Source organism: Pleurodeles waltl, chromosome 1_2, assembly GCF_031143425.1.
Source record: "Pleurodeles waltl isolate 20211129_DDA chromosome 1_2, aPleWal1.hap1.20221129, whole genome shotgun sequence".
NCBI lineage: Eukaryota > Metazoa > Chordata > Amphibia > Caudata > Salamandridae > Pleurodeles > Pleurodeles waltl.
In genome coordinates this window covers 1325298293-1325316811 of record NC_090437.1, presented here as the reverse complement: position 1 = coordinate 1325316811, position 18519 = coordinate 1325298293, and the positions used below count along the sequence as shown (strand labels likewise).

General features: G+C 43.6%; 1 protein-coding gene across 1 annotated transcript in view; it reads left to right on the top strand.

Annotated features, from left to right (window-relative positions):
- LOC138257110 (long-chain-fatty-acid--CoA ligase ACSBG2-like) overlaps positions 1 to 18519 on the top strand; it is a 293313-nt gene that overhangs the window by 117251 nt on the left and 157543 nt on the right. The window contains exon 4 of the mRNA XM_069205886.1: positions 116 to 236. Coding sequence (XP_069061987.1) covers positions 116 to 236 — 121 coding nt within the window. The remainder of the gene's footprint in view (positions 1 to 115; positions 237 to 18519) is intronic.

The window sequence follows — 18519 nt, the reverse complement described above, 5'->3', positions numbered from 1 at the left end:
ACAACACCAAATAATGTCTGACATTTCATGACAATCAACTACACTTAATTGTTTAATTAACATGATGATATTTGCAAATTATGGTTCACAAGTTAACCACTAAATGTTATTTCAGTGGTTTAGCAGTTGGAATTTACAACACAAGCTCAGCAGAAGCGTGCCAGTATGTAGCTGAAAACTGTGCAGCAAATGTCCTTGTGGTGGAGGACCAACAGCAGCTTTTGAAAATCCTGCAGGTAATACTGGTACTTATTACTTCCATTGCCATGCATGCAAAATTATTATCTTAATGTTGCAGAAGCCTTGAATTAGTGCAGTGACTCAGACGATTTCATCCTGATCCTGTCCCCTACATGTTGAGCAATTTGTAGTTTGCCTCTTGCTGTCCAATGCATATATGTGTGTCTCCTGTTCTGGTATAGTTTAATAGTCCCCCGTTGTCATGTCTGGGATTTTACTACAATATTACATGTCTGAATCAGTACAACAAGATTGTCACTAACTATTCAGTCACACATTTGTAGGCAATACACAGAACTTCATTAGTGTATTGCCTTAACTACTTTGTGCTCATCTAATTGCAGGGTGGTTGATTTGAGTGAGATTTTAGAATATACATTTGCCAATGATTCTATTGAAAGCTTTATCACATTGAACTAACTCTGTCTCATATAGTTTTCCAAATAATGGTCAGATTACACTAGTATCAGCCTGATTCTGTGCCATAACCAGAACATTGGACCATCTATAAAACATTCTTCAATTTGGTAATAGGCTCATATGATATTATATGCCTGAGAAGGGTCAAAAACGTCCTCTCATCAGCCTCAAACACATTTACTCTGAATCCTTCCTGGTGGCTTTTGATTATTTGGTTCTTGCTTTAATACTGATTACAATTGAGGTCCTTTCAAAGCAATAGTTGAGAATCGTATTTTGCTCTTTTGATGTCTATCCTCATCCACATCTCACAGCTAATTGTTTGTTTTGTTTCCTATAATAATTTTACAAATTGATCCTGATTACAAGTAGGCACAATTAGATTCAGAGATATTCTAGCTTGCCTAAATATACAACTGTGACTGGTATCCATCTATTCTTTGTCATATCCCATGAATTAGGGCAAAACTGTGCAGATATATTTTTTCTGACTGAAGTTTTAATTCTGGGGAAATCACCCTCACTGTTACTACCAGCTCTGGGAAGGAAGTAAATGTGAGCAGGATGACAATGCATGATTGGTTGTTTGAGATCTGCAGAGGAAAGGCTGTGACCTTACCTGACAGTGGAGCATTACATGCTCTGGTGTGCCTTATGACAGAGACGGTGAAGATCCTAAACCAATTTTACGAACTGGATAATCTAGCTGGTAAAATCAAATCTGATGTTTCTTCACCTGGAAAACTAGGGTGCAGAAACTAGACATCTTATAATTGGAAGGAGAAATATTATAGAGCTGCTCTTTCGAACTTGTGGTCAGCCCCTTTTTTGTGCATGCCACATCCAGCAATGCACTTTATACATTTCTGTGACAACAGAACTTCTTAAAAGCTTGTAGAACTGGTATCAGTTACCATATCTGTACATTTTGCAGAGCAACCCACTTCTATTTCTAAAATGTAACATCTAAATCATATCCAGCAGCTTTTAAGTGCCACAATATTCTTAAAACTCATATTTGAGGGTTAAAACCATATTCCTGTTATAGAATTGAATTTATTCCTGAAATGTACTGTGAAGCTGCTTCTATTTGTAAGCTGTTTATTATATTTCAGAACAAGACAGAGGGAATTTGATGGCGGCCTTTTCTTGGAGCACCTTGCATGGATCGCTCACTCATTTAAAAGGCAAAACCAGGCAAATATGACACCTACTGTTAGCCCATCATTTCTTGTATTTTTTACATATGTAATAGAGGTACCTGAAAAAATAAAGACATGTTACAGAAATGCATCACTGAAATAATAGATTTTCAGTAATCAATAGGTGACGTGTGATGTCTTTAGTTTAAGGGAATCAGTTTAGAGCATAGTGCAAGATCCAGGATGAATGAGGTTGGGGTCATTCATAAATGAGATGTTAAAAGAGAAAGCATGTTGAATAAGAAGTTTATCCTTATTCTAATGTAGCTGTGGAGTTATCTGAGTGGAGGTATAGTTGTGATTCTAGGAATGCCAGTTATATGTGAAAATATTCTGGAATTATACCATTATAGTCACTTGGCAATGAATGCTATGTGAAGATTAGCAGAGAAATTGAGAACATTAGTTTTAATTGTCTTCTATATGTGTGCACAATATAAGCCACACAAGCCTGGAAGTAAACCACAGATATTTCCTCTACCTCCGTTGCTGGCCTTCGAACTCTGTGAACATTCCTCTGCTACCCAGTACTAAAGTGCCCGTGTCTCCTCTTTAGTCATGGTTAAAGTGACTTATTCCTACTTGTCACTTTTAACTTGTTTAAATGTAGGCATGTGCAAAATTTGCATAGTTGTCTTTTGCATGGTATGCTAAATTTAGACAAAAATTGCAACTAATTAAGCAAAATGCAAATCAGTATTTTGCACTATATTTCAGCAGAAGATGATTCCTTGTGTCAATGTCTGGTACATGGATGGAGCACCAAGAACAAGAGCCACTTGAATTGTGTTGTTAGCATGTGTTCACTGTACATTTTGACAGGGAATGGCATATTTCATTACAAATCTTTACCTGGAATGGTGCTTAATTGTGCACAGTGAGTAACAAGCATAACATGAAATTTAAAAAAAAATCCCAAAATGATGTGAATGAAGCCAGTGTAATTTAAATTTCGCCCATGCCTATGTATGAGTCCATAGTATTTTGGTGTAGAATGTGCATCAAAAATTGGGAGTTAAATGCCACTTGTGGACTACAGCATGATCCACTACTGTGCCGTCCACTACAGTGGCCAGGCAAAGATGACTTTAGGCCTATCCTGTTTTGCATGACTACTGCAATGTAAAATCAGCAACCTGCCTGTGAAAAATAACCCTTTTTGGCAGGAGAATGAGTCCTTTTAAACATTCTTTTTACAGAGGCTCTGGCTGACCCATAGGGAATAATGGTGAGATTAGACATTATTTCAGCTTTCTCTGGATTTTGACCAGTTAGAAGTACGAATATATCACTTGTTTAAATATTTATCAAAAGGCCACCTTAAGGGTGAATCGGATTCTTAAGAAATATTAAGTAAAGGTAACTTTTAGAAAATTAACTTTCCTCTGCCTGAAGTTCCTCAAGGCTGATCTATATTAGCGCTCAGTCAGTAACCTATTTTGTAATTAGCCCCAATGAGATGTGACAACTTCTCCATGAGCAGAGACGATCACTGCTAGTGCAGGGGTGCCCTCACACACAGTTACATGCACCCTGCCCTCTGTGCTGAGAGGGCCTACCATAGGGGTGACTTATATTGACCTGGTGTAGTGACCTATAGTGAAATCGGGTGCATGCACCCGGTTCACACAGACTGCAATGGCAGGCCTGCAGACCCTTTGCATGGGCTGTGTGGGAAACTAGCACCTTGTTGCAGTACCCCCCCCCCCACTTTTGGCATGGTTTCTGAATGCAACTTGGACTGGTGTGCACTGAGATCCTGCTAACCAGGTTTGAAGAACCAGAACCTTATGGGCCTGGCGGCGCAGGGTACGCCTAAAATCTCCTTGGATTCACCTGCCTCAACTAACAGAGACACGGGACACTCTGTCAGGCGTAAAGGATCAAATTTTATTAGCTGCAGCTAGTACAGTTGTCCAAGAAGTACACAAGGTATGTTCTCAGGAGACTGCCACTTTACTTTGTGGCGCACAATCTTATATACCGTATAAAAACCATTTATTAACTACATACACTCCCAGAACACATAGAAAGGAGCCAGTAAAAATAATGTAAAGATAGAACAGAGCCAATAGAAATGTCGGAAAACAAGACAGCACCAATAGAAGGAATTGGAAAACAAAGTATCAAGTGACTTAAGGTTGCCTCCCCTCCAGCTGTGTTTGTCACCCCTCCCTTGAACTAATTCATTAACCGATCCACAACGAAGTTGCATGTGGTGTGATAAGTTTGTGTGCGTTTGGAGGACAGTTGTGAAATGAGAGAATACTAGCAAAGGACAGCGAAGGCCAGACGATAAGATAAGATCGGCGGAGAATAGTGTGAGCCTACAGATAGTTGAAACAAGGATTAGAAAACCAGACAGGGATTAGTGTACTCGGTCAGACCTTAATACCAGCCTTGTAAAGATAGAGGCAGAAGGCTGTTTTGAACACCATGTTGCAGAATAAGCAGAAAAGGCAGAATGGACTTCGTTCGCTGTGCTGCCTGAGTGAAGGCAACATAAAATGGCGGCGGGCCACAAAATGGCGGGTCGATACGATCGTATTAAAAATCGAATTTCCTCAGACCCTCCTTTTGCCCGAACTCAGGCAAGATACACAAACTCATGTTAATCTGAGTCGATGTCTATGGCCATGAGGTCATCAAGCTGTTGCTGTACCATCATTTTGATATTCTCTGCTCTTTGTGACTTGGGTTTGGGAATACATGCAGTAGCACATAGGTTGCAGATGGCAGGACCGCAGTGCATACAAAGACAACAAGAGAATATAAAAGCTAAAATTACTCCAAAGAATGTCAATACCTTCCAACCCCATTTGGACAGTAATCCCCAAAACCACTCTGAAAAGGACCAATCTCCTTCGTCCTGATGAATCGACTCGGAGATTATGTGTAACTTAGAGATAGCTTGGTATACTGTCGGAGCGTCATTAGGTATGAAAATACAGCAACTTGATCCGATCAATTTGCATACTCCACCACGGTCCGCAAGAACAAAGTCTAAGGCAACACGGTTCTGCAAGGTCATAAGACGATCAGCCTGTAGTTCAGCTGTAATGTTACTTAAAGCTCCTACAGTGATGTCTATGGTGGTTTCTACGACACAAACCAATTGCCTTATATTTCTGCTGTTGGCCATTGGACCCCAGAAGGGAAGAAATCCTTTGAGGAAATCTCCTCCCTCTTGTCCTGCTGTGTCTTTCGAATCCACAATCCCTCTGCCATATCTATTTTTATGATGGTTCGCAGGAGCGGTGTATGTAGGGGGAAGAAGAAAGGCTATATAACAAGTACCAGAGAAATCAGCTGGCAACCATGTATAAGCCCTATCGTGGCAAACGAAGTATGTACCTTGAGATGGTACTAACGGCAGTGAATTCAGGGCTGAATAAACATGTGTATGGGAACATAAACTTTCTCTTTGTCCGGTGTTTGGAGTTCTACCATTTATTTGCAGACAGAAATTTCCTTGTTGGGGTATGACCCGTATCGGAGGAGATTTTCCTTGCTTAACCTTATCATTGAGGCTGGAAATGTAATTAGTTATGTTCCAATTGGTATATGCTTTTCTTTCATCTATGGAAGCTTCACTTTTTTCCATGATTTTAGCCATAGCTACCATTCCCTTTATCAATAAACTATGACTGAAATCTGAACCAACACTATGTGAACTGACAGGTTGTTTAATTTTACTTTGATATGCATTATTGAAAATGACAAAATAAGCCCAAGCGGAACCTTCATAGGAGAATGTAAGAACTAAATATGGCATTCCTTTTTCTACCGTATGTGGTATGAGTCCACACACCCAACAGTCAGTTGTATTGATCACTAACTGATGTTGATGTAACAACTGGACGAAGGAATTGTTAAAGTATTCAGTTCTTCTGATGAGTTCATGCTGGGGAAGAGTGTGAAATAGGTGCGGAGAGATAGTAGAAGAAGATGTAGAGGTAGGAGAAGAGACAACTTTTTGCTGCAGAGTAATAATGATCCAGTTTACAGATGCCAAAAGAATACACGACAATATAATGACGCATAGAGCAATACTACAACGACTATATATTTCTTTACAGTTATTCTTTACATTTTTACTTTCTCTTTTATCTAATGTAGCCTCCATCTTTCTAAGTGGATGCTCACGGCAATCTTCCTCAATCACTGTAGTCACGATTATCTACCGTCCTATGACACTGTGAGGTCCTGCAGGCCTATTGCCACTTACTCAGGTCGTAACTAAGACTCCTACCGTGACCCTGCAACCGGGATAGAGTACTACATAGGAGAGAAATTTACAAGTTCTTTGGTCTTGGTCTCAAATTATAGCGTTCCTGTCCAGAGGCAGTCTGGTTTTGAAACAATGTTCCTGGATTTGTCGTGTTCAAGCGACGATGCGATGGTATTGCTTCTTGAAGGATGTCGTCGTCCTCTTTCTCAGAAAGTGTTCCAATTAGACGCGCATCACTGAATGGTACAAATTGCGGAACTTTCTCACTTTCAGAGTCACTGATGCCTCTACGGACCCACTGATCGAAAGGCAAGGGCAAAGGCACTTTCTTGCAGTGCACGGCATGCACCCAGTTTTTCTTTCCTTCGACTTTAACTGCTGTTCTTGTGGTCAAAAGAACCAGGCGTGGCTCTCTCCATCTGGGCTCCAAATTTCTCTGTCGTTGGAAATTTTTCGTGCAGACCCAGTCACCTGGTCGGATGGAATGACCTGGGTCTGTGGAAGCCTCTGGTAGAGCACTCTGAACCTGTTGATGAAGAACACGCAATTTAGTTGTAAGGTCATGCAAGTAGTCAATCAACATCGGGTATGGCAAGTCTGAGTATTTCTTAGGGCGAGGAACTCCCCATACATTAGCTGGGCGACCAAATATCACTTCGTAAGGGCTAAGCCCCAAACGAGAGTGTACTGCTGTTCTGGTGGACAGAAGAGCCAATGGTAAAGCATCAGGCCAATTAAGTCCTGTGCTAGCTTGCACCTTAGCAATTTTAAGCTTCAAGGTTCCATTGTAGCATTCTACTAAACCAGCCGACTGTGGGTGATTCGCCGCGTGGAACTTCTGTTTTATGCCAAGACCTGCACAAACTTTTTGCATGACTTGACCCACAAATTTGCTCCCATTGTCACTCCAGACAATGCGCGGCAAACCAAACCTAGGGAAGAATTCTTTCAAAAGTATTTTGGCAGTTGATAAAGCAGTATTGTCCTTCAGAGGGTAGGCTTCTACCCATCTAGAAAAAGCACATACTACCACCAGAACATATTTGAGGTTGTTGCATCGTTCCATGTGAATATAATCGATCTGCAACACCTCAAATGGATATGTTGGAGGAGCAAAATGACCTGCTGGAGTTGGGGTTCCCTTTCCCGGATTGTACATCAAGCAAACAATACAATGTTTTACTACATTATTTGCACACTTTGGGATCCCCTCATTTTGCCACACTGGAGCCAGAAGTTTACATATTCCTTTTGCACTTAGGTGAGCTGGACCATGTGCCATAGTAACTACAGGTAGTACATAAGCATCTGGTAACAGCCAACGTTGATGTTCTGATAATTCAACCCAACATCCCATCTCATCTAACATTCCTGTACTTTCCTTCCACTTTCTCAACTCATTCTCCGTAGCCTCTCCTTGAATTGATTTCACACTCTCTACTGTATCTTCACACATTCCCTTTTCTCTTACGCAGTTTGCGGGACCTGCAACATACATTCGACTTGTGTTGTCTCTGGCTGTCTTTTTCGCTACCTCATCTGCAAATGCATTTCCTCGACCAACATCGTCCACAATCTTTTTGTGTGCACTACACTTCACGATCGCTATCTGAGTAGGCATTGTAAGTGACTCAAGAAGTTCAGTCACTAATTGACCATGTTGTATCTTAGTACCATGGGAAGTAAAGAATCCTCTTTCCTTCCATAAACGCCCAAAGTTAAACGGTACACCAAAAGCGTATTGGCTATCAGTGTACACGTTTACTCTTTTTCCTTTGGATAACACACACGCTCTAGTTAAGGCTATCAATTCAGCTGCCTGAGCTGAATTATGTCTAATGCGTGCTGTCTCCACAATCGTATGCAAAGTAGTAATAGCGTAGGCTGAAACTGTATCTCCATTCGGGAGCTTGAAACAAGATCCATCTACCCATAGTGTTCCATCTGGATTCACTAATGGCGTGTCTTTTAGGTCAATTCTACCCTTAGTCTCTTCTTCAGTACGGAGAAAACAATCATGCTGTTCAGAGACATCTCTCTCTTCTGGAAGAGGCAACAAAGTAGCTGGATTCAGGGTATTACATCGTTTGATGTGTATGTGACTAGCCAAAAGCGTCAGCTCATATCCGGACAACCGAGCACTCGTAAGATGCTGCGTTTTTGTCCTATTTAGTAAAGTATCCACTGCATGTGGCACCATAACAATGAGAGTATTATCTAGCACTACTCCAGCAGACTGTCGAATAGAAATTGCTGCTGCCGCTGTCGCCTTAAGACAACTAGGCAATGCTTTAGCTACTGGATCTAACGTAGCTGAGAAATATGCGCATGGTCGCTGTTGATCTCCAAAACGCTGCGTTAAGACTGACAATGCACAACCCTCTCTTTCGTGGACATAGAGCGTAAAGGGCTTACTGTAATCAGGAGTACCCAATACAGGAGCAGAACACAAAGCAATACGCAAATCAGTAAAACTCTTCTGACACTCGTCAGTCCACGGAAGAGGCTGAGGCGTATCTTTTAAAGTTAGCGCCAACAGCGGTTTAGCCAATAAAGAGAAACTCGGAATCCACTGTCTACAATAAGAAGTAATGCCCAAAAAAGCACGTACCTCTCTTTGTGTGGATGGCACTGACATTTGTGCAATTGCCTGAATTCGTTCGGGGGTCAATCGTCGTCCCTCCTTTGACAAGAGATGACCCAAATAAGTCACCTCGCGACAGACATATTGTAATTTAGAAGGAGAAACCTTGTGATTTAGATCAAACAAATGACGCAACAGTGCAACGGTCACGTTTTTGCAAATCTCCTCTGAATCAGCGGCAACTAATAAGTCATCCATGTACTGAATGAGAGCGGCATCGGACGGTAAGGAAAAGGCATCAAGATGACATTTTAGAGCTTGACTGTAAATAGAGGGACTTTCACAATAACCTTGAGGTGCGCGTTTAAACCGGAAGCTTCGGCCTCCGAGGGAAAAACCAAAAATATCTCTACTCTCTTCGGCGATGGGAATACTAAAGAAAGCATTCTTTAGATCAATAACTGAAAACCAAGTCGCTGTAGAAGGTATCATCGTCAACAGAGCAGTGATATCTGGGACTACAGGAAACTGCGGTACGACAATCTTGTTTACCTCCCGAAGATCAATTACAAAACGATAAACAGGATGCTGAGAAGGATCAGTGCGTTTAAGAACCGGAAGAACAGGACTGTTACATGTATTTCCTCTCGTTTCCTCAACCACACCCTTCTGAATCAAATCATGGACAATTTCCAGAAGTGCTTTCTCACCTTCAGTAGAGATTCTGTATTGCGGAATACGTGGCATTTCAGCATTGGGCTTAAGAGTAACAACATAAGGTGGGATCTCAAGACAACCAACGTCATTCGGACCCGTAGCCCAAAGCGTTTCGGGAAGAGAAAGCAATTCAGGTGGGAATTGATCTTTTGATAAGTACATTGGACTAGTCATTTTCTGTCCTAGAGTGAGGTATACACCAGAAGGTGAACAATATATCGTAGCATGCATTCTTTTTAATAGATCTAAACCCAACAGATTTTCACCACAACCATTCGTCAGAAGAAGCGGAGCTTCTAAATCATAAGGGCCTATTGAAACAGGCAAAGGGCAAGAAACTGGATTGCGAACAGGGGCGCCAGAAAATCCTACAGATACATTCGTTAAGCCAGACAAAGGTGCGCCAGGGAGTTTAGAATGAATGATAGAGCTTCTCATGGCACCAGTATCTAAAAGAAATGGCTCTGAAACACCCATTGTAGTGACATTAACATAAGGTCCATTCTGATCCACTGGAATTGACGTAACCCCCTTACTTTGTCCATGGCTGTCCTATTCAAAATGAAGACTTTCATTCCCTCCTTCAATATACTGATCCTCACTGTAATACTGTGTAGACCTAACATTTTGCTGGTCAAAGTAATTTCCGGAATTTGGAGGAACAAAAGAACGCTGCCCTTGGGTTAACACACCTCGACCTCTACCTCTATTTGCTGACTGAGGACCACCACGACCTCGTGGAGCAGATGTTGCTCCATTACGCTGCAACAATGCCGGACAACTGTTCTTAAAATGACCTTCCTCCCTACAATAAGCACATTGATTGGGACCTAGCAAAGGTCTTGGAATGAATGGTTCAGGCTTTTGATACAACCTCTGAAACTGCGGAGGCTGTTGAAACTGAGGCTGAACATAACGAGGAGGATAAGCCTGTTGCAAGAGAACTTTAGTTTTTAATTCTTTCGTCTTTTTCTCTTGTTTTTCCCTTTCTTCTTTGTCTCTATTTTCATAATATTGTGCAGTAGCCAATATCTGGGCGGAAGAAGAAACTGCCCATGAACTCTCGGAGTCTTTTAACTTGTGTGATAGTTCAGGAAGCAAGTTATATACGAACTTATCCACAAATAATCGCTGTCCCCCTTCTGTAGCCATATCTTGACCACTGTGATCAATGAATGTCTCCTCGAATCGGGTAAAGAAATCGGAAACACTTTCATCTTTCTTTTGTTTACATGCTGCTAGCTTATCCCAATTAACTCTCAAAGCAGGCATCATTGTTTTCATTAATGTAATAATCCTACCAGGGAGTTCTGAGATCAAAGCGTCGGGCTTTGCACCACCTACTTGACCTCTATCTGCGGCAATAATAGCGTTCCAATCGCCGCCTAATTCTTGAGCGTGATCCTCTCTACGAATTTTAGCCCATATTGTCTGTGGAACTACATTTCCCATCAACATGTCAATATCTGCTAGATTCATAGTACATGCATCAACTGTTTGCGACAACTCTTTATAGTAACCAGCAGGATTTTTGCGTGGATCTGGTAGTGACTGTTTAAGTGCTAAAACTTCAGACCTTTTCCAGGGGACATGTATCCATATGCGCTGAAAATGCGCAGGAATAGCTGGATTAGCACCTGCTGCTGCAACTTCTTCCTTCCATATTGGAGAAACCTCTCTCATGGGATAGTTTTTCAGTGCTGTCCTAACTGAAGGATCAGAATCAGGAAAAGTCTGTGAGAACAATAGGGATCTGAAAGAAATAAGTGTTCTGACAGCGTTTTCAACCTTAGGACCCACAATAAGTCCTTTGTCAAAGTCAGCCTGAACATCTAACAGATCCTGTGGGACCGAACCCAAATTCATATCCTCCCATTCTTTGGCGAGAGTATCGCACATAACTTTAAAAACATATCTCTGCGTAGGTGCATTCCATTGCAGAAAGGTGGACATAATATCAGACGTACTATATTGGGGACCCTTCTTGATCCATCTACAAGCAAGTGAATCCAATTTTTCTCGCTCTTCGGAGTCTGGGAATTGACTACGAGACTGTCTTCGAGAAAAAGCTGGAGACACGTTTAAAGCTTCAAAGAAAGGTGATAAGAGACCAGAGACAGTATCGGTAAATCGCTTACGCATAGATGGAGAATTTGACATAAGGATAGGGGACAAGGTATTAGGTGAATTAACTAAAGGAGCATTAGGAATTGCCAAAGGAGCAGAAGGCAAAGGAGTTAAAGGCAAAGCTGGCATAGGCAATACTTGAGGAGGCAAATGTGGAAAAGCTGGAGCAGGCGGAAGCACAACTGGCGGATGAACAGGCGGTAACATCGGGGGTGCATTAGCACCTTGTACATAGGGCGGAGGCAATTTCAATAAGTGGGACATTAAGGAATCTTCCTCAAAATCTTTTCTCTTATCAAGGGAAGAGATAGGCAACGTCGGATAGCATTTATCTATTGCCATTCGATGCTGTCTGTCTGAAATTTCCATTGCATTATCTATTTCATCATCTTTGAATTGCTGAGCAGCCTGTATAATCGTCATTCCCTGTGTTTTCCTATCTCGTTTCGCTTGTTTAATTTCTCTCTGTTTGGCTTCCTTACGCCAAAGGCGAAAAGAGTCAAACATTGCCGGCCGGGCTTTTCTTTTAAATAACGTTGCTTCTAAATTATCTAGCACATCAGTTTCGAAACTACCATTTTCTGGCCATTTTAAAACACCATCTTTCTTTGTATATCGGGTCCATGTCTTATTAAAGGCAATAGGACCAACACCATGTTTAGAATAGAGCTCATATGTGGGAGTTCCAACCGAAGGAATCGGACAGGAGTCCTCAAGCTGGGAGTCCCTATTACAACCAAAGCAAAAAGGTTTTCCAAACTTAGTCAGACCAGACATCTCACGATTTTTACTGGCTGTTCACAAACATCAAGGGGGTAAAACTTTCAGTTTACACAGCACAAATGCACTTACCCCTCGGCTTTGGCCACTGCAATGGCCAAATCTAAGGACCTAAGGACAAAACAAAGACCAAAATTTGTGGGCGCGACCCACCAAATACTTAACTAAGGATGTCTTCTTACACCGACAGAGGCCCGTCTATCGTCTCGCTTTACCATACATCATCAAAGAAAGGGCCAAGGCAGGGCGGCAGTCAGGGCAGCAGTCGTCAGTAGCCGTCAGGAAGGAGTAACCGCGCTGAAAAAGACCTTCGGACCACTTCGACATACAGGGGTCGCTTGACGTGGCTCGCGATTCCTCCAGAATTTTCTTGCGGGGTTCCTCACGACCTTCAGGCAGAACCGGTACCGCTGAAGCCGCCCCACGTTGGGCGCCAGTTGAAGAACCAGAACCTTATGGGCCTGGCGGCGCAGGGTACGCCTAAAATCTCCTTGGATTCACCTGCCTCAACTAACAGAGACACGGGACACTCTGTCAGGCGTAAAAGATCAGATTTTATTAGCTGCAGCTAGTACAGTTGTCCAAGAAGTACACAAGGTATGTTCTCAGGAGACTGCCACTTTACTTTGTGGCGCACAATCTTATAAACCGTATAAAAACCATTTATTAACTACATACACTCCCAGAACACATAGAAAGGAGCCAGTAAAAATAAGGTAAAGATAGAACAGAGCCAATAGAAATGTCGGAAAACAAGACAGCACCAATAGAAGGAATTGGAAAACAAAGTATCAAGTGACTTAAGGTTGCCTCCCCTCCAGCTGTGTTTGTCACCCCTCCCTTGAACTAATTCATTAACCGATCCACAACGAAGTTGCATGTGGTGTGATAAGTTTGTGTGCGTTTGGAGGACAGTTGTGAAATGAGAGAATACTAGCAAAGGACAGCGAAGGCCAGACGATAAGATAAGATCGGCGGAGAATAGTCTGAGCCTACAGATAGTTGAAACAAGGATTAGAAAACCAGACAGGGATTAGTGTACTCGGTCAGACCTTAATACCAGCCTTGTAAAGATAGAGGCAGAAGGCTGTTTTGAACACCATGTTGCAGAATAAGCAGAAAAGGCAGAATGGACTTCGTTCGCTGTGCTGCCTGAGTGAAGGCAACATAAAATGGCGGCGGGCCACAAAATGGCGGGTCGATACGATCGTATTAAAAATCGAATTTCCTCAGGTTCCCAGTGTTCTTTCCCTAAAGCATTGTACAATTGATTGTATATACATTTAGCTACCACTATAAGTCCCTAGTAAAATGTACTTAGGTACCCACCCTTCCTATGAGTAAGACACCCCTCTAGCAGGCCTTAAAGCCCTAAGGCAGGGTGCTCCAAATTATATGTGAGGGCATAGCTACATGTGAAATATGCCCCTACTGTGTACCTGACAAACCTGGGACGTAGTGAATGAAAAGAGCAGCCATTTTAATGTATGTGTTGGACACTGGTCAACGCGAGTTTCACAGCTACTTAATAGCTACTCTAAATTCTGGGTTGTTTAATATCAAACAACACAGAATGATAACTCCAAACTGGTACCAGTACTGGATTTATTGTAACATCTACCCAGGGGTCACCTTAGAGGTGCCTCCTGAAAAAGCTAACTATACTGGCATGGTTGCTGACTGGTTCCACTCAGCCTGCCACATCCAGACAGCCAATACACAAACCCTGGGGGAGAGCTCTGTCTCTCTGGTTTGTGAAACAATGCCCTTCCTGGGTGGATGTGCTAACATCCCCTCCCTCAGGAATGCACACTGCCCTGGCAGTGAGCTTCTAAGGGCTACCACCCTTGAAATCCCCAGGCCTACTGCTAGCAGTAGATGGCTTCCCTCTTTGTCAACCCCCACTTTTAGAAGGCGCAAAGGTGGGAAACCAAACAAAGGGTAGGAGGAGTGGTCTCACTGGACATGCACCACCCCGAAGTGAACCCTCCATTTCATTTTCCTCCATGTTGGATGGCAGGAAAATAGCCAATGAGGTTTAGGGAAGTGACCCTTCCCACAGAGAGTGGTCACTATAGTGGGTGTAGCCACCCAAGGGTAAGTGTCCCATTAGACACTACCAGATTTTCCCTAAAATGCCCACTAAATTCAGTATTTAGTGGGCACCCCCACACCAAGAAATCAGATTTGAAAAGCCAAAGAAGACCAGCACCAAAGAAAATCCAAAGCAAGAGAACTGTGGACCTGCTGCTCAAGAAAAGGTGCCAAACCCTGCCTTCTGCACCTAGGACCTGAAAATCACTGCTGAGGAGGAACTGGACACTGGACTGACCCCAAGATACCCAGGGGGGTCCAGGCTTCAATAATCACCCCAGATCTCCCTTCTCAGTGGAGGCACCACTCAATAACCAAGCAAGAACAAACAAGTTAGTGAGGGTCACTTCACTGACCAGCCAATATATCTGCAACCGGAAGTTGCAGCCAGACACAGTGACACACCGATGACAGCCTGGAAGTGTCCTACAAGTGTGCCAAGTATGGTGGCACTGCACCCATCATTGGTCGAGTTACTCCAATGCGCTGGGTACTGGTCAGCTGACATTGTATAACCAGAACACCAGCTCCCTCAGAACTGAAAAAGGATCAGGAGGAAGCCCCAGTCAAGGGACTTCAGGAATACTCTGGATCTCCTGCCAGAGTGCTCCTGTTGTCCTGTAAGCAGCCCTCAAAGAGACTCACCTCCAGCTCCAAAGTACTCAGTTGTGCACAGTTCCTGGATCTCCAACTCGCCCTGCATCCGGCTGTCCTGCGCCCTGCAATGAGAAGCCAGCTGTGCTCCACGGGTCCCCAACAGCCCAAGGTGACCCCAAGGCACCATCTTTAAATCTGCAAACCAGCTCCTTTTTCCAAATGGCCCCTCCAGGTGGCCCTGTGCCTGTGCCAAGAGACTTTCCAATGCTGCTCCCGCCGGAACAGGGAGCTTCCCGAGGCTCTCCATCTGGCACAGTGTGCCCACTGACTACTTCAACCACCCTGCAAAAGAAGAGACTGGTAACTCAACTGTATAATTTTTAATGCATTTTTAAAAGTGACTGCTTATTGATTCCTAGGTTGCGTAATTATACACAAAAAGACTAACCTTATTAAAACTTTGAAAAGTCTTAACTCAAAAAGTACTTAGCCTAGCTTAAAGATCTTGGTCTTGAAATGTATATAAAAGTCTGACGTATTTTTATAAAATCTGGTCTCAAATTATTCATTGAGTGCGTGTGGTGCATGATTGGATTTGTGAGTACAGCAAATACTTAGTACATCTCCTGGATTAGCCTAACTGCTCAACCAGCTACCATAAAAATTGGAGCATTAGGTGGTCTAATTTTTACCTCTGGAAACCAATGTGTGGGTGCCTTGACCCCTGCACAGTGTGCCTAGGTTTGCACACTACATAGAGGGCCAGCCTCCTACAGGCTCCCTATGGGTGACAGAATAACTACTGTGGCATATAGGGATGCCCTGGAACCCCAATGCCCTGGGTACGTAGGTACCATGTACTAGGGACTTATGTGGGGCCACCAGTATGCATATTGTGGGATGAAATACAGAGTTTTGGGTGAGAGAGCATAATCACTGGGGTCCTGTTTAGCAGGATCCCAGCGAACACAGATAAACACATTGGCATCAGGCAAAACAAGGGGGTCACCATGCCAAGAAAAAGGGTACTTTCCTACAATGTCACAATAGGATAACCTGCAAATCAACTATGTCCAAGGTATTTTTTAAATGTAACTGTAAACCTTTGGAGGTTTCACATCCTCAGGTTGACCTGCCACTGGCCACAAAGAGCCCACTGAAGAGACTGCCACTACCGCAATGGAGGAAGCCCTCAGTGACGATGATACTCCAGGATGTCTGGACGTGGAGGATGTTTCTGGCCCATCTGGACTACCTGGTCAGATACCAACAGTGAGTCTTACTGTGGCCACTTCATCACCTCCCAGCCTGGTTGCCTCTCATCAAAGGCAGCTGTTCACCCCCAACCTGTGTACCTGGGACAGTGACCCCCCAACCTGTGTCCCTGGGACAGTGGCAACCATCTTGTGCCCTCCCATTCCAGGATCCTGAGTCGCAGCATCACACTTCTGACCATGATGGTCCTGGAACTAGTGGGAGAGGCAGCCCGTGGAAAGGGCACAGGGCCATGAGGGTAGGGTGATTGGGAGAGATGCTGTCAGCCAGCACGGTGAGGCCACTGGGGATGCTCCTGGACAGGACACCATCAGCCACGTCTTGGGGGTCTATCAGGAGTCCCAAGACATGATGAGCCAGGTACTTGCAGAACTCCAGCTAATCAAGCAGCTGCAGAGGGACATCTATAGGGATATCCATGAACAGTGGGAGGCTCCCAAAACCAACATCGCCTCCCTAAAAAGGGTGCTGAGGGACATTACCACCACCCTGATAAGGGATCAACAACAACACACTGCCCCTTCCTTTGGCATATCTGCACCAGGCCCTTCATTGGTACCAGCCACTGGAAGGGAGGCCATGTTAGGGAGAGAACCCACCCCAGACACCCCTGCCTTCACCATAATTCTCATCCTCATAGGCTACACTGCAGCAGATCCTACAATCCGGCCGATATGAGGCTCTGGTGGCAAATCCTGTCCAGACTGCCTCATTCTTTGATTAGATTAGGAATGGGTTCAGAGGTATGTCATTAATCTAGTCCATATGTGCACTGGGCAGCATTGTCGATGTGTGTCTATTACTCATGACAGGTCCCTTACTCCCACAGCCCTGTTGTCACCTTCATGCAGGTCATATTTGTCCTGTACAGGCTTATTGCAAATTGATAGTCCCACAGTGCAGGCAGTGTGTTGATTCCTGGAAGGCCATGATATGTGACTCAGTAGTGTGGTCGCATAGCAGAAACTGTACAATGCATATCTTTGTTTGTTGGATGCCATCTGTAGGATGGACACATATGTCCAAAGGACTGTTATGTGGTACAGGTACATAGCACAGAACCTGAACTGTCAAACGTCTGCATTTGTTATGGCACATGTTCACACATGTACAGGAAAGACACTTTCGGTACCCGCAATGCCATTTCCTTTATTGTTACTCATGTGTAATGTTTGAGTTTGTATTATGGCAGTTGATTGTATGGACTGTATGCAGAGAGTCATTCTCACAGAGTGTGAATGTGTTGGTCCGTTCATGCCTAAGGAGTTTACCCTTTAGAAGCCACATAGGTGTGATGTGTTTCATAGTGGCTCACACCACAGTCCGATTGGCAGATCATGGGCCACATCATGTCAGTAAGCTTGCTTAGTCATTGTAGGGCTTGAACAGGGTAGTAAGTCTGCAGATGGAAAAATATATACCAGTAGTCATGTTCCCGTACTTATTTCTTGTATGTGTCACACGTGAGGAGTATTGACAAATATTAAAGTCCTAGCTTGATGATACTGACATTCTGTGACTCAGCCATTTGTGATGAAACTTGTAATCAGGATCTCTTGATTTGTCTTCTGTATTCTTGCAGGGGAAAGCCAGTCTATCTGGAGATCATGGAAGTCCACCTGGGGATATCCTCCTAACATAGGCAGGGTACCTATCCAGAGCCCTAATGGCCCGCATCCTGGTGGTGGCCTATCCAGAGCTTGATGGGCATTTGAGGGCAGCACAGCAGCCACAGGGTTGTGCGTACAGGGCATATTTCTGCCTGTCACATTGCCAAGTGAATGGGTTGGACTCTGACAGCTCCCTCTGACAATTAGGGATGAGCCATGTGCCACACAGTAGATGAGTGATTGTGTAGATGTGTCATGTGGTGCATACTGATATGCCTTGCATATTGGCCCAGGGACTTAAGGCACAACTGGGTAGAATACAGAAACCACTTGCTCTGCAGGGATGACATATGGCCGTGTACATTGATCAAACAACTACTGTTTGTTGTTGTAGTGTGTTTAATTTCTACAACAGACCACTACTCCTAAATGTTACAGGCCAAAGGTAAGTTGATGATAGATCACTGTCCTCAGTCATGTGTCTGGATAAATGTCTATATAGGCATCTGGCTCCCAGAGATTAGTTGTCTTCAGCATATGATGGGTGCTCGTGCCTCACTGTAGTTTGTAATGTGAAGATGTCCAACGTACATGTGACAGAGCTTACATTGTTCTTTGGATTCAGCTATAGGTCAATACTTT